The sequence below is a fragment of the Dipodomys merriami genome, unplaced genomic scaffold (assembly GCF_024711535.1).
Source record: "Dipodomys merriami isolate MVZ:Mamm:240054 unplaced genomic scaffold, mDipMer1.0.p SCAF_97, whole genome shotgun sequence".
NCBI lineage: Eukaryota > Metazoa > Chordata > Mammalia > Rodentia > Heteromyidae > Dipodomys > Dipodomys merriami.
Window position 1 is genome coordinate 4,477,241 of NW_027206590.1, and position 16,984 is coordinate 4,494,224.

The following is a 16,984-nucleotide window of genomic DNA, read 5'->3' on the forward strand; positions in this document are numbered from 1 at the left end:
TTTAACTGAGGTTTTGGTCTTGTTGCTTAACAACATGAGTAACCACTGAGATGATACTATTTACCATCTCAATTTGTTGCTCAACATTTGCTAGGAATACTCCACCATTATGTAATAACTGATTACTCGGCACTCTACACAATGTGCATCATTACAAATACCCTAGGATGCAAACACTGAGGTGACAAAAAAACTTACATGCATGATGTTTATTGTGGAATACTATGGTAATTTTAGCTAATAGTTTCCTAAAGAATGGCATACATTTCTTGAAAATGTCAACAGGACATATTTTGGGAAATACATTTTGATATTAAAATGTTACACCCATTTTGATACCTCAGAGTACACAAGGGCAAATAAATAATTAAGGACACTACTTGTTATTTACATTTACATCTGCTGAAGACAAGAAACCAGTTTTCTAACCCTAGAGAACCCTCCAGTGTGGTAATTAAGCCTTTTAAAAAGCACTATATAAACCATATTTCAATTGATTCTCATAGTAATAAATGAGTTGATTTGGGTTAGTAAGTTATAAATCAGGTGAGTTACTAATAAAGTTATTAGTGGATGTGGAGACTTTCATTTTAACACTGTATCTGGCTACAGATATCTACATGTCTACTTACAAACCATATATACTTCTGTTTCTAATCACAACCATGGGGTTGCAAGGGCAGATTTTTTGGGTTTATTCTGAGGTAGATAAAGGGAGTCAAATGCAGTAAAGTACCCAAGGTTATAAATAATGGTGAAAAAAATTAAGCTTTGCCAACCTGACTGCAGATTTTATTTACAAAACGTCTTTAGTCAGAAAATCCTTCTCCCATTCCTTCCAAATCTAATTGTACAATGTCTTGAGTAGCCTCCCCTTTTGGAAGGTATTTATAGAACCTGAGTGACACAATAGGTATACCAAAAGAATGCAGGTATATAACAGCACTGACAGGTTTTAGTCAGCAAGTAACAAAGTTTAATGTAATGCTTATTGGAGATTTTCTCAGTAATGACTTTATTCTGGAACAAAATTATATTTCAACTTCCTAAAAAACGTTTTATAAATAAAGATGCTTATATGCCAAAGGAAGTTCTAATGAAGATACTAAAGACATAAAAACAATCTTTATAAGCATCTTTTCCTAGGGTGACAGAAGAAAGGTCTGCTTTGTGCTATGTGATTCACTAACATAAAACACAGAGGTAAGAGGATTTCTTTCTTTCCTTTGAAGATAAATAGTCCTGTGGTAGGCAGAATTATGTCCCCTGCAGTTGTTCATGTCCTAATCCCTGGAACCAAATAATATGTCACCTTACCCACTAAAAGGCATTTTTCAGATGTGATTAAATGATCTCAAGATAGGGAGATTACCCTGGATAATCCAGGTGGGTCCAATGTAATCCCCAGTGTATTTGTAAGCGAAAAGAAGAAGTGGGAGAGTCTGAATCTGATCGTAGCAGCTTGAGAAAGACTTGATTGGCCATGGCTGGCCTTAGAAACAGAGGGGACTAGAGTCCAGTGAATGTGGGCAGTCTCCACATGCTCAAAATGGCAACAAAACAGGTTATCTCGAGAGTCTACAAGAGCAATCCAACACCTTGATTTCAGCCTACTATGCCCTATTTCAGATTTCTGACTTCCAGAACTATAAAATAATTAACATGTGGTTTTAAGCTGCCACATTTGTAGCAACTTATTCAGAACCATAAGAAATTACTACACATTTCATTTCAGTTCAAAGTGATCACACAGTATTAAATACTAAAACATAATAACTACACTGCACAGTTAAAATCTATAACAAACACATTTTATAGTCTGTAATATATAGATTTAACCTAAATGCTTAAGGAGAGGAAATATCTCAGGCACACAGAGATGAATTTTATCTCAACTGATTAATAAAAGTAGGTAAAAGTTTAAAAAAAAATTTTTTTTTTTGGTCCAGTCATGGGGCCTGAACTCTGGGCCTGGGCGCTGTCCCTCAGCTCTTCAGCTCAAGGCTAGCGCTCTACCACTAGAGCCACAGCACCACTTCCGGCTTTTTTCTTTTTACTTATGTGGTGCTGAGGAACTGAACCCAGGGACTCACGCATGGAAGGCAAGCACTCTACCACTGAGCCACCTTCCCAGCCTGGTTCTTTTTTTTTTTTTTAAGTTTAAAATTTTTAACTAAAAAAGATGTCACGAATTGTTAGTACCAGCACTGACAAATATAATTTAAAATTTTCTATAGGCAAATTAAAATAGTAAAAGGAAATAGGTTAAACTAATTTTAACAATATATTCATTCAACCAAATATATACAATATATTATTTCAATATGGTACCAATATAAAAAACTTGACTAATGAGGTATATATCATTCTTTATGGTACGGCCTTTGAAGGCTTGTGAGCATCTTTCACTTAGGAAGCATCTCACTTTAAACTCCCCATTTCTAATGCTCATGTGGTCACTGTACTGGACAATGTAGGTCTGTACATTCCTATTAAAGTTTGCAGTCCTCAAAGTCTATGTTAATAATTCTATATTCATAGTTGAAACACATCAGTGATACATCTATGATTACCACTCTATCTGCTAACTTTCTTAAGAAGTGAGGAAAGGCTTGTTAGGTTGTGGTTAAAGCTTCTATGGTGGACGGCAGCGATCTCACCACCTGTCTGGGTCCCCACTGTCATCAAGGACACAGAGGAGCCGAGTAACGGGTACCTTTTTAGTCTGGCCTCAGGCTGCAATAAGTAACAAGCAATAGGATGAGCATTTTAAACATGTTTTTAAAACTTGTATAATCTTTAAATTTTTCCATCTCAGAAGAATGAGAAAGAAAATTTACCATGTAACTTTTAAGGGAGAAATCAAAAGCAGACGGATCTCCTGGGTATGGCCAGAACACAGGAATTAAAAAAATAAATAAAAGAAAACTAAAACCCCATAAATGGTAACACCAAAGAAAAGAAAACTAAGCCCTTTGGAAATACATGCATTGCTAATTTAGTTTTAAGTATAATGAAAAACATTTCAGTATTTCCTATGTATTTTACTGGAACTACAAAGACCTATTTAGTGCAGCTTCAAGGAAAGTATTTTGAGTACATTTTGAAAGGAATAAGTAACTCCCCTTTTGTGAAATAAAAAGTCATGGTAATGGGCAAAAAAATCACAGCACAGTACTAGCGTTTGAGGTAATTTGAATGTTATGTGTAGGATGTGTGTATATATTATCTCCACTTCTTAATTTAGGTAAGGAAAAACCAAATGAAGACCAAATAAAAGAGGTCAGTAATAAAAAAAGGAGGACATTAAGTCCTTTGTGGAAGACAGTGATTCTACTCTGTAGGCAGGAGCTGGATGAGGTGGAACTCTGGTGACAAAGTGTGTGGATGTGGCAGTGCAACACGGTTCACTTCAGCCTCATAAAAGATGAGAGCTGGGTGCCTATAATCCTATCTACTCTGGAGGCTGAGATCAGAGGATCACAGTTTAGTCTGTGACTCTTATCTCCAATTAATCCCCAAAAAGCCAGAGGTGGAGCTATGGCTCAAACCTGAGCTGGCCTTGAGCAAAAAAGCTCTGGTATAGTGCCCAGGCCCTGAATTCAGGCCCCAGGACCAACACACATACATACATACATACACACACACACTCACACACACACAAAAGATGTGGGGCTAGGAATAGCTCAGTGGCATAGTGCTTACTTAACATGCACAAAATCTTGTGTTTGGTCCTCAGAACCATACACGTAAAAAATTTATGGTGAAGAAATAAATGCTTTCTGTTTTGGAGCAATCTGATTAAGTTCTAATTACTTATCTCAGATTTATTTGTTGACTAGTTTTTCCCATCTGCTTCAAAAAAAAATCAATAAAGCTAATTTTGGAACAGAAAAACACTATTTAAAAGTCAGAACAACACCTAACTAAAACAACAGGACCACATAATGCCTTCTTTTCTCTGGTTTGAGATGCTATAATTTTATAGTCAACCTAAAACATTTAAGAGAAATGAGATATTAAATTTAATTCACAAAAATAAAAGCATTCATTAATTTCTCTTAGGAGGATCTCAAAGAAGGTATCTTTGGGTCTGGCTGACTTCAAAGTAAATCTCACTCAGAGGCCTCAAAACACTTCCAGAGAATTCACTTGGGGGGAAAGATTTAGTCTTTAGAAACAGTGAGGAAGGAGAAGGACAAAACCAAGGTCCACAGTCCTGAAAAGCCAATCTGGGCAGTTGTGAATTCTGTGCTTCGTTTTTCATGTACTGCCAATTAGTACATCATCTATACTACTGCAGCCCAAAGAAACCAGGGGCAGTAAGGATACCACATATACCTTCAGGTTCCCCAGAAGGAAAAGGAAGGCTTGGGTTATTATTTTAAAATATGGGAGAAGTAATTGGATAAGGTAGATTTGGAGGCAGACAAATCCTCAAAGTCAATGAAAGAAGCCTTAAGATCAATTTCCTTTGCTTCACAATAGATCAATCAAATTATTTTCTTGATAAGGAGCAAGTCTTCAATGCCTGATGAAACTGTATTGGGGTTCTGGTAGTTAGAACCTAGTTAGGATTATTTAAGTGTATGCACTCAAAACCAAAAATATTTCATATTACTACAGCATGTGAAGCGTGGTCAATAATCTTCATCAATTTGTTTCACATTCATGTACTCCTATTCACTAAATCACATCATTTTCTCACCTTGTAGCTGACCATTTCATAAAAAATAAATTTGAACTAAACAAAGGACTAGGAATCCACTGTGAGAAAATAACAAGCAGAAATGGACAATAAAGGACCATACTTTTTATTGGTTGCAGCAAATAGATTTCACTTTAACATACTTACCAAGTAAAGTGTTGGAGAAAGTTCTGTATAGACATATTAATCTTTTTTTAATTGAAAGCTGAAAATTACCTCTTTAATAATTAACAAATAATTGTTCTAGCCAGAATTAAACATTTTTAGTGTTGACACAGTCTATAAGGGAATAACAATCAGAAACATTAGAACAATGTATTCAACTTGTGTTAGTACAGAAGGGACAGGAGGTGTACACCATCATGTATGTTATTAATTCCCACAGTGTGGTGGGTTTGGAGTAGGAAATTGAAGAGAGGTAAAAAAATAACTCATTTATTGAGAGTTTACTTAGCTTTCTTCCTCAAACTACATCCTTAGAAGATTTAATCTTAGCAAAGAGCTGTTTTCTAGGTTCAGCAGATATGACCAACTAAAAATTAATTTAAAAATCACTAATAGGAAAAATAATTTTTAACTAAGAGGGTTAGTTCTTATGAAGAACATACTTAGGAAAGAATACACACATCAGCTTGCACACTGTGACTACTTTTATTTTAATGTAAAGTCTAGCTGTGTGTGACTGAGTGCCTCCATATCCCAAAGCTTACCCACCTGGGGGTGACTGACGGCAGAAATGGTACTAGTGAATACCAACTCACTACTTATTGTGAGCCTTGCCAAAATTTAGTCCAAAGTGAATGCAAATGAATTGAATAACTGAAAGAAATAGCCATTAAATTTGCTCTAAGTATGCTATTTCAAAGATGCATTTTATAAAAAAAAGCTGCATTGTTCTGACAGAATTCACAACATAAAGCTTCACTTTTCTAGGCTCCTTTCTGCCTTTAAAATGAGGCAGCTGAATCTAAGGCCAATCAAGGACCATGCTGTTCTGTATCCTGTCCTCTACACTTCTACACTTCCCTCTAACTTCTCTATTTCTCATTTCCCTCCCAATTTGGACATTTGGGTATAGTCTGGCCATGTTGCAGCCTCTTTTCAGAGATAAATCTAGCTCAAGGTGGACACAGGGGATAATCTTGCATACAGGCTTGAAAAACTGCCTATGCTTTGTGAACACCTACTGTTTAAAACAAAGTTCAAAAAGAAATGAAGCATACAACTTGATATGGAAATAGATCTTACCTTAGAACCACGCTCATTAAAGATTATTTCTACATCTAGGATTTTGCCAAATTGCTGCAGAGACAAAAATAAAAACATTTACTTATGGTGAGCTTTTTATTGACATAAAACTTTCTTTTCTAAAATGGAGGGTCTTTCCTTCTTCTTTAAACTAGTATGTCTGTAGTACCTATGTTTCTATGTGTCAGCTGGCCCCAGTGTGAGTTTCTGGCTTATCCCCATCACTGAGCTGGTGACTGTTTTTTCGCCTCTTCCTCTGCTTCAGTGTCCTCCCTTACTTACTATCCATGCCTATGTGTGAGAGCCACTGTTGGGAGACAGTAACTGTAACTCACAGTATTTCCCTATTATGTGCTGCTTCATGTCAACAAGAACTAGTGATTTTATAATCACTGTTCTAATTTTTTAAATGTCTCAATTTTAAAATTAAATCCTAGCAAAGTAGAATAATATACTATTGAAGGCTGTCTTCCCCCTCCCATTAAAAATTATACAAGTAGGGCTGGGAAGGTGGCTCAGTGGTAGAGCGCTTGCCTTGCATGCTCAAGGCCCTGGGTTCGATTCCTCAGCACCACATAAGCAAAAAGAAAAAAGCCGGAAGTGGCGCTGTGGCTCAAGTGGTAGAGCGCTAGCCTTGAGCTGAAGAGCTGAGGGACAGCGCTCAGGCCCAGAGTTCAGGCCCCACGACCGGACCCCCCCCCAAAAATTATAAAAGTAAATAACATTCATTGTATAAAAATTACAAAATATGAACAGGGAAAAGGAAACCAGAAAATAAAGATCATCTGCAATCCAACCAATTCAGCATTGGTTCATGGCCTTCCAGGCTTTCCCACAGGCCTAGCTAATTTATATCTATCTATCTATCTATCTATCTATCTATCTATCTATCTATCTATCTATCTATCTATCTATCTATAATATATATGTCATCATACCATAATTAGGTAAGGCAAGTCTGAATGAATGCCAAAGATACATATTCTCACTTTTGTAGAGACTGGTTTGAAATCCAAGTGAAACAGTTAATAGGTAAAAGTTCAGTACTCCAAGGGTTATGTGATCCAGAAAGATACCTGGATGTTTACTATACATACTTGCCCATTCAAGTAATGATTAAAGAAGTTTTGTCTTAGCTAGGTTCTGATGGCTCATGCCTATAATCCTAGCTACTCAGGAGACTGAGATCTGAGGATTGCAGTTCAAAGCCAGCCTGGGCAGGAAAGTCTGCGAGACTCTTATCCCCAATAAACTAACTTGGAAAAAGCCAGAAGTAGTGCTGTGGCTCAAGTGGTAGAGCACTAGCTTTGAACACAAAGAGGCTCAGGGACAGTGCACAGGCCCTGAATACAAGCCCCAAGAATGGCAAAAAAAAAATTCTGTCTTCATATACAGATCTCTCATGAAAGTGTTCTCAGACTTTGTGTAACCTCTTTAGTCTACTATTTAGCTACCTAACAATAGAATTATTTTGGTTTTGTGTCTTTATCTGTTTTACCTTGCAGGTGTAAGATTATTCTTACTGTAGAAATATTAAAGGAGCAAGTAAATGGAATCATTGTTAATGCCAGAAAATGTTTAAGTATGATGAAATATATAGCCTCTAGAAATGGTAACATAGATATGTGCTTATTACTAAGTTGGATTGTTCATAGCTCTTGCAAAATTGCAAAAGGTAGAAGCTATATGCAGAGTATATCTTGAAAGTCTCACCTTTCAAGGAATGGCCACCTGTGTCTATGACAACCTGCAAGGCTAACATCTAGAGCCAGATGGGTGGCAGAAGAAGGTTCTTAAGACTGATAACAATACTGATTTCCCTCAGAGCCTCACTCATTTCCTTTGCAGTTGAATTCTAAAATACTAATGATTAATAACACATACAATGCAAAAAATTCCATTTTAGAATCCACAAAAGGACCTCAGAGACTTACCCCAAACATTTGCCGGAGGTCAGGGTCCCGGAAGCGAAAAGGAATATTAGAAACATGTAGTCGCTTAGGGGTAGATTTACTCTCTGAATTTTCATTACTTTGTGTCTGTGACTGCTGGCCATCTGTCTGGGCTCCACCGTCTGTCTGCTGAAGAAAGTAAGCAATGTCAAACAAAAAATAAACATAATTACTCCTAAGAATTATAGAAAATAACTGAGGTCTTTCTTTATCACAATCATTCTCATAGTATGTGTGCCAGGTGCCAGTGGTTCATACCTGTAATCCTAGCTACTTAGGAGGCTGAGATATGAAGATAGTGGTTCAAAGACAGCATCAGCATGGGCAGAAAAGTCCCTGAGACTCTCCCTCCCCACCTCGCTTTAAAAGTTTGAGACCAGGACTTGAACTTGATACTTGACACATTTACTTACTGGCTAGCATTCTACCAACTGAGCCATGCCTCCAACCTGCCTCCCTCTCTCTTTTTTTGGTTGGTCCAGGGGCTTGAACTCAGGGCCTGAGTGCTGTCTCTGAGCTCTTTTGCTCAAGGCTAGCGCTCTACCACTTTGAATCACAGTGTCACTTCCAGTTTTTGAGTGGTTTATTGGAGATGAAGAGTCTCATGGACTTTTTCCTCTGGGCTGGCTTTGAACCACAATCCTCAGATCTTAGCCTCTAGAGTAGCTAGAATTACAGGTGTGAGCCATTATACTAGCACTCCAAACCCTCTTATCTCTTAACTACCAAAAAAAAGCCCTAAGTGGAACTGTGGCTCGTGTAGTAGAATGCTAGACTTTAGCAAAAAAAAAAAAAAAAAAAAAGTTAGTGCCCAGGCCCCTTTGTTCAAGCCCCAGAACAGGACCTCCTCTCCCCCAAAAAAGTATGTGTAAGAAAAAATGATAATTGTCTCTTCAAAGAGAAAAACCCTATATATATTTGAAATGTTATAGTCTACAAACAAAATTTAGATTTTTTGAATGTTTGTAGTAAATGAGCAAAATTGTAATACAGACACAAAAATACTGACTTGCTGAAGATCACAGGACATGTTTTGGCAAAAGGGAGAGGTGAAAATAGTACCTTAGATCCTTAATAAACATTCCTATATTTGAGACCTTTCTTTTTTTTTTTTTTAATAAGTTTTTTATTGTGAGAATACTGTATTTGAGACCTTTCTACTTGGAAAACAAAGTCTGTTATGCTTGGTTCTACCTCATACTCTTAAGGATGAAAACCAGCATTTTAACCTCCCATTCCCTTTATTATAGTTTATTACTACTCAGTTGTCAAAGTATATGAAGATATTTATGAACAGGAGGAACACAATGGTGACAATTTGCCTAAAAACAATTAGATTCTTGTTAATCTTAACAAATTTATACTTTCCGGTCTCCTTGTTTCTGTCCCAGTTGACTCTGTTATAGATGATCCTTCCTCCTGTGCTGAGCAAAGGCATAGTTAAGAGTCTAATTGCTAGTAAAGGTCAATCTACCATCAACACATAAACACTAGATTTATAGCCTTAGTGAAAGAATATGAGGATACATTTTTAATCACTAATCTCTTTTGCAAAATCTGAGGCATGTTTATCTACTTTCCTCCCACTAAATCCTCAAAACAATTACTATGTTCATAAACACTTTTTTTTGGGTCCGGTCGTGGGGCCTGAACTCTGGGCCTGGGCACTGTCCCTCAGCTCTTCAGCTCAAGGCTAGCGCTCTACCACTTGAGCCACAGCGCCACTTCCAGCTTTTTTCTTTTTGCTTATGTGGTGCTGAGGAATCGAACTCAGGGCCTCAGGCATGCAGGCAAGCGCTCTACCACTGAACCACCTTCCCAGCCCCTAAATACTTTTTTATAAACACCAAACAGGTGTAACATATTCTAGGTATGCAACAATAATTTGTTTTGAAGTATTCCTCTGGCAATTTGAGGACCTTATGTTTTCATCATTCTCTGTGAAGTACATGCCAAGGTGGATGGCTTGTTGAGCCGATTAAACCAACATACTTTTAATACCAGAGTAGAACTTGCTGTTCCTATTATTATAATTAAGATGAAATGAAGTCCCTAGAAAATTCTTGTGGATGTTTCAGGACAAATCTCTATTTGAACCAAGTGATATAAAAACAGCAAAAAAGAAAGAAAGAAAGAAGAAAGAAAGAAAGAAAGAAAGAAAGAAAGAAAGAAAGAAAGAAAGGAAGGAAGGAAGGAAGGAAGGAAGGAAGGAAGGAAGGAAGGAAGGAAGGAAGGAAGGAAGGAAGGAAAGAAAGAGAAAGAAAGGAAGAAAGAAAGAAAAAGGAAAGAAAGAAAAAGAAAAAGAGGGGGAAGCTATGAAGCAATGTTCTAAAAAAGTATGATGTTTCTAATAATTAAATTGAGCAAAATGAAGACAAGATGAAACAAATATGAAATCCACTAAGTTTCAAAAATAGCATCATGAACACTAGGCATGCAGTCAAAGCAATAAGCATCATATATAACTAATGCTCAAACTTGCTTCTTACATGCACAGCTCAATCACATAAAACTTTCCTTTATACTTTAAAAGTACCAGAGGTGTTCTGTGATTTGTCACTCACGGTCTGGGCACTGTCCCTGAGCCTCTTTGTGCTCAAGGCTAGTGCTCTACCATTTGAGCCATAGTACCACTTCCAGCTTTTCTGAGTAGTTTATTGAAGGTAAGAGTCTGATGGAATTTTCTACCCAGGCTGATTTCAAACCAGAATCCTCAGTTCTCAGTCTCCTAAGTAGCTAGGATTATAGGCATAAACAACCAGTGCCAGCTTCAAGGACATTCTTCAAGGACATTTTATCTTTTTGTTCAATCTGTGTGCTCCCAGTGGTGAAGGATGGGCAGAACATCAGCAGCAGCATGGTGCAGTGCTACTGCCTTGATTCATACTTAGGCACTAGGTTAAGTTTAAGACTTTAGGGCTGAAGATAAAAGTCAATCAATATATGTGGTAAAAATATCAAGTACTGTGACAGTATTATTATGGAAATAGTATGACTGGGTGGCCCTCATGAAACTTGGGAACTGTCAGTGAGCTGTAGTCACACTGGGAAAAGCACTGCTGTAGGCCACTTCCCAGCCTGCTGCACATTAATCAAGGAATGGAAGAAGCAGTACCTGAGTCCTAAACCACTCACTATGAGCCCCTAGCATAAAAGTGCCATAGAGAATCTAGGTGGAGGATTCCTTGAGCTTTGTTCCTCTATTCATCTGATCTACATAGAACCTGACCATCTTCTACAAGCACATCTGCGCACTTTGTTTCCTTGCTCCAAATTTACCATAAGTTTCCTGTTTCTCAGCCTGGCATTCAAATACTCTTGCCAACTTGTACTCAAGTGACCTTTCTCTCACCTCCCCCCCACCTAGTCTCAACCATTCAAAACTTTGGCCAAATGAAAATCCATACTTTTATCCCAAGGCATTTTGATTCTTCCCTTTTCTCCAACTCTACATTGAGAACTGACTTTCCTTCTCATCACCATCTATAAGGTCTGAATTCCGAGAATACAAGGCTAGATCAATACTAACCTCAAGAAGCCTCAGCAATCTGTCCTGAGAGCTGCCAGCACGCACCTATACCTTGCTTCATATTTCTTCAAAAAGCACTTATGAAACTATCCATTCCAGGCAGGCACTTATCCTTTTAAATCCGTGATACAAAGAGGAATACAAAATAATTTTTACTTTAAAAGCTCACCGTATGGGAGACAAAAGTGAATTTAAAACACCAGAGCTTTTAAGTTACACAAAAAGTGATGAGCTTAGGATTCTACCAGATTCTAAATGAGAATCCTAAACCTTTGACTAGGAAGGCTTTGCAGTAGATGTGACACCTATTCTAAGTGGGACAAGATACTCACGGCCTGGTAAGAAGACTAGTAATACATGCAAGCACACACACCCCACAGTCTTCTTTCATTGGGTTTGAATGAGAATTAGAGTGGTAGAGTGGGGTGTGTGGACCTAGAACTGCCCACCCCCCTAAAAACCCTAACATATCACCAAGTTTTTATAAATATAGTATATAGATATAGTATTTGTGGAAGCAATTTTAAAACAAATTTAAGACAACATTAATAAATTTGCAAAGACTGCTTTCATCTACTTAAGCATTATTAAATTCACCATAAGAATTGCTAGTTCTTTTTTTTCCATATAAGTAGTAGATTAATGTAAATGTTGTTAGATCTTCTTCTTTTCTTTTTTTTAGCTCAAGGCTTGGTGCTCTATCACTGAGTCACAGCTCCATTTTGGCTTTTCTGTTGATTAATTGGACTTGGATTAGCTTTGAACCATGATCCTCAGATCTCAGCCTCCTAGGATTACAGGCATGAGCCACTGGTGCCCAGCTAGATCTGTTTTATAATATACTACTCCTCTACTGTTCAATCTCTCTCTAAACCACATCCTCAAACACATATGCACACACATGTACAAATATGTTCTCCCTCCCAAAATAGCATAATAGCATAGAATTTATAATCACGTCCCAATGGACACTTTAAAAGATAGAGTATTTACATCAGAAGTAAGTAATAGTTTCTCTTTTATTGTTAAGAACTTCCTAAAGTTAGAGACAATGTGCTATTATTGTTTTTAAGTACAATTCAAAGGATTTTTTATTTTGTCCTCAGCTATTTTTTTTTTTTTTTTTTTGTCAGTCATGGGGCTTGAATTCTGGGCCTGGGTGCTGTCCCTCAGCTCTTCAGCTCAAGGCGAGCGCTCTACCACTTGAGCTACAGCGCCACTTCCGGTTTTCTGGTGGTTTTTTTTTATTGGAGATAGGAGTCTCACGGTGTCTCCTGCCCGGGCTGGCTTTGAACCGCGATCCTCAGATCTCAGCCTCCTGAGTAGCTAGGATTACAGGTGTGAACCACCAGCGCCTGGCTTATCAGCTATTTTTTTTTTTTTTTTTTTTTTTTTTTACCACCAATGAACTCACAATCTATGAAGTCCTATTTTTATTTCAACATTTCTTTGAAAGCTCAAATTTCTTGATGTATGGAATTTTACAGTGAAGTTTTTGATATGGATGAGGAACATAGTTTGAACTACGTATGTTTATATTAAGAAGCAGAGCTTGCCCCTAACCATACCAGTGTTACTAGACATATACCACCTGCAGCCTCAAACAATGGGAAATAGAGGTATTGAGGGTAAAGAAAAGTACAGTGAGAAATAGTAAAAATGAATGGTTGAAGGAATGGACTTCTGAATTTGATGATCAGTGAATGAAGGTTCACATCTTTTCCTCAAATCAAGATGACAACTGAACAAAGTAATCAAAAACATCCATTTTAGGTTTCTGCAAATCAAAGACAAACAATACATAGAGATATTTCCTAAAACATACTAGAATGTAGAGTAAGACCAACAGGACCTTGTGAAGACTTAATGCTTGGGCTTTGAAAGACAGCAGCTTTTGCTTCTAGAGAGGGAGAAAGACTTGAGAACATATGGAGGAGGAGGAATGTGAAAGGAGCAGAAAATGTATGGATTTGTCCGTCCAAAGTGGCAAGCTTGGTAAGGACCTCACAGAAGAACCGTTTTCCTAGCTTGAAATTGTGGTCTTTCATGGTGGAGCAGCCGAAATTATGGAAGGCAGATTCTGGAAGGAAAAGAACCATGGAGGAACTAGACAGGCTTTCCTCATAACCTGAAACCACATGGTTAAGGAGACACCTGAGAGGTCTCAGCAGAGTGAAAACCCCAAGGCACACTTGAGCAGTAGATGAACTTTGAATGTACTTCTCAACACCCAACTAGTTGGACAAAGGGTGGCAGCTCTAAAGTGCCAAGCACCAAGCCTAGCCTCTGCCCTACATTAGATTGTGTAGCCATGAATGATCTTCTCTAGGCTAAAAGTGAAACAAAGAAAAAAAATCACTAAACAGAAACATCAATGCCATCACACTGGATAGGAATCAGACTTCAGTTCACATATACTTGCTCTCGTTTTTTCTTTCAGAAGAATAAAGAACCTTCAGTCACTAAGTGAACAATTTTCATGAAAAAATTTATAAGCCATGCAAAGTAACAGGAAAGTGTAACACAGATTTAGGAAAGCAAGTAGTGATCAGAAATAGACTTAGGCCTAAGGGCTAAAGAGAGCAGAGGACATCAAAGCACTAAATACAAATATACTCAAAGACCTAAAAGAAATGAGAGGTTAAAAAAAACTTAATAGAGAGGATTGTAAATGGAAATTCTAGTTAAAAAGTATAGCTGAAATTTATCAGATAAGTCCATTTGCAGATCTGAGATGGCAGAACAAAAAATTAGTGAACAAAAAAAACAATGATCAACAGAAATTATTCAGTTTAAAGGACAAAGAAATAAGACAGAAAAAATGAACAGAAATTCAGGTTGTTTACATTTATATTAAATTTTAAAATGAAAAAGACTCTAGGAAATCACCAAGTATCTCAATGTATGTGTAATGAGAACCAGGAAGAAAATGAAAAAGAACAAATATTTGTAAAAAAAATTAAGATCAAAACATCGGAAGTTTGATGAGGAAATCATGAATCTACAGATAGAAAAAAATCTCAAAAGACCACCCCCCCCAAAATAGATCCACTCCTAGATGTAATACAATGAAGCTCATTTTCTCTCATTCATTATGTCTTCCAATGCCAACCATTTTCCTGTAAATGGGTTGATTTCATTTTTCTCTGGCTATGTAATATTCCACAGTGAATGTGTATGTGCACTCATACGTGCATGCACAGATATGTGCAGAATATGCACTGTTCCTCAATTTTGATATGAATCTAAGCTGCACTAAAAAATAACCTTAAGATTACTTAAAGTAATAATTATATTGTTTTGTTTCTACTATGTTTAAGTACTTTACACATATATACATGACTATAGTCTGCTACATGTATATATACAAAAAACAATATAGCACAGAGTGTGGTCCATGGAGCTATATTGTAGTGAAGCATCTTATTTTGCCAGAATAATACATACCTCCATAGGTTATGATAAATCCAAATTGTAATCTCTGACCATGCATTAAGAAAATACAAAAACATGAGGTTGGAGACATAATTCAGGTGGTAGAGTGTCAGACAATGAGAGAAAGCTTCATTCAGATCAAGAGTTCAAATCCAGGTCTTGAACAAAAAGAAAGAGGAAAAAAGAAAAGAAAACACAAAAACAATACAAATTAAAAACTGTGTGTGGTAGCACTTGTCTAGCATGTGAAAGGCCTTGGGTTCAATTTCCAACTTCATAAAAAAAAAACAACCCAGACCAAAATGCCTCCCTTCAAAAAATAAACAACCAATAAAAAAACAGACAAAGGGATTTAATGGATACAATAAAATTTTAACAAATCAATAAAGATGGCACAGAGGAAACAAAAAGATAAAATATAGTAAAATGGCAAGTATACCTGTATTAATAATGTAAAATGTAAATGACCTATACGTACCAATAGAAAGGTGGAAATTTTCAAACTGGGGAGAAAGAAGACCCAGTTCTATGTAAGTCTATTTGTTTGTTTATTTTTTAATTTTTTATTTTTGTTGGTCGTGGAGCTTGAACTCTGGGCCTGGGCGCTGTCCCTCAGCTCTTCTGCTCAAGGCTAGCACTCTACCACTTGAGCTACAACACCACTTCCGGTTTTCTGGTGGTTTATTGGAGATAAGAGTCTCACAGTCTTTCCTGCCTGAGCTGGCTTTGAACCGCGATCCTTGTTTATTTTTTTTAAATAAGATGTGCTTTAAAAGAAATTGAAACAGGTGCTTGAAAAAGACATGCAAACAGCAACAAGCATTTGGCTGGGATGTAGCTAAGTGGCAAAGTGCTTGGCTACCAAGTGCAATGTCTTGGGTTCAATCCCTAGTACCAAAAAGAAAAGGACAAAAAAAAAGGTGGGGAAATGTGTGGGGGCAAAGTAGTCTGATGCTGATACTTCTGTAATCCTACTCTGGAGACTTAGATCTGAGAATCATAGTTCAAAGCCAGTCTAGGCAGAGACCATGAGACTCATCTCCAATTAAGCATAAAAACATCCAGAAGTAAAGCTGTGGCTCAAATAGTAGGGCACTAGCTCAGGGACAACAACAAACAAAAAGGGCCAAAGTAATCTGAGAGTGAAGGTGATTATAAGGCTAAAATCCTAGCTACTTTGGGAGGTAGAGCCACGAAGATCTTGAGGTCCAGACCAGCCTGGGGAAAAGCAGTGAGGAAACTTAAGTCTCAAAAAACAAAATATGATAAAAGCCAGCCTGGAAAACTGGAAGTGGCACTGTAGTGGTAGAGCGCCAGCCTTGAGCTGAAGAGCTGAGGAACAGTGCCCAGGCCCAGAGTTCAAGCCCTAGGACTGACCAAAAAAAAAAAAAAGAAAGAAAAACGGAAAAGAAAAGAAATGCACTAAAAGGGGAAGGGGATACTGGGGACATAGCTCACAGCATAAAAATGCTTGCTTAGTATTTGCAAGGCTCTGTATTCAATCTCTAATACTTCAAAAATATAAAAAGGCTGAAGTGACTATGTTAAAATTGGACATAACAGATTATCACTCCAGACAAAGAACTTTTATACTGCTAAGAGGGAAAAGTGGTTGGGAATGTCTTATGGCTTAGCCTCTACTACACCCTGTACATTTCAATAAACTTCAAACATAAAAAGTATGTTTTCAAATCGTAAAAGAAACTGAATTATAAATAACAAAAGAAACTTTGGAAATCTTTTAAACATTTGAAAAGCAACGTATTTTTATTAATTCAAGATCACAGAATAAAGGAATAAGATGAAAATGAAACTATAATCTATAATCTTTTATGGGATCCAGCTGAAAGATAATTAAGGTAAGCTTTAGTTTCAAACATAGAAAGGAAGAAAACCTAAAATCAATCATCTTAACTTCTAACTCAAAGAGCTATAAAGATAAGGTCAAATCAAACCCAGAGAGGCGTCAGGCAGCAAACTGTAAAGAGCAGGGTGGAAATCAACAAAATATGAACCAGAAAAACAACAAAATAAAAACTAATGGGGTGGGAGAGAAGGAAGGGTAGGAAAATTTAACACCTGAAACCAAAAGCTGGTTTTCTAGAAAGATTT

The 16,984-nt window shown here is 37.1% G+C and overlaps 1 protein-coding gene across 24 annotated transcripts in view; it reads right to left on the reverse strand.

Annotated features, from left to right (window-relative positions):
- Positions 1-16,984, reverse strand: part of LOC138821975 (RNA binding protein fox-1 homolog 2) — a 245,481-nt gene that overhangs the window by 33,448 nt on the left and 195,049 nt on the right. For 18 of the 24 annotated variants that reach the window (XM_070014448.1, XM_070014454.1, XM_070014446.1 and 15 more), the window contains 2 exons: positions 7,891-8,037; positions 5,957-6,010 (listed from right to left, as the gene is read on the reverse strand). In XM_070014448.1, coding sequence (XP_069870549.1) covers positions 5,957-6,010; positions 7,891-8,037 — 201 coding nt within the window. The remainder of the gene's footprint in view (positions 1-5,956; positions 6,011-7,890; positions 8,038-16,984) is intronic. The other 6 variants (XM_070014449.1, XM_070014447.1, XM_070014463.1 and 3 more) reach the window with 1 other exon arrangement.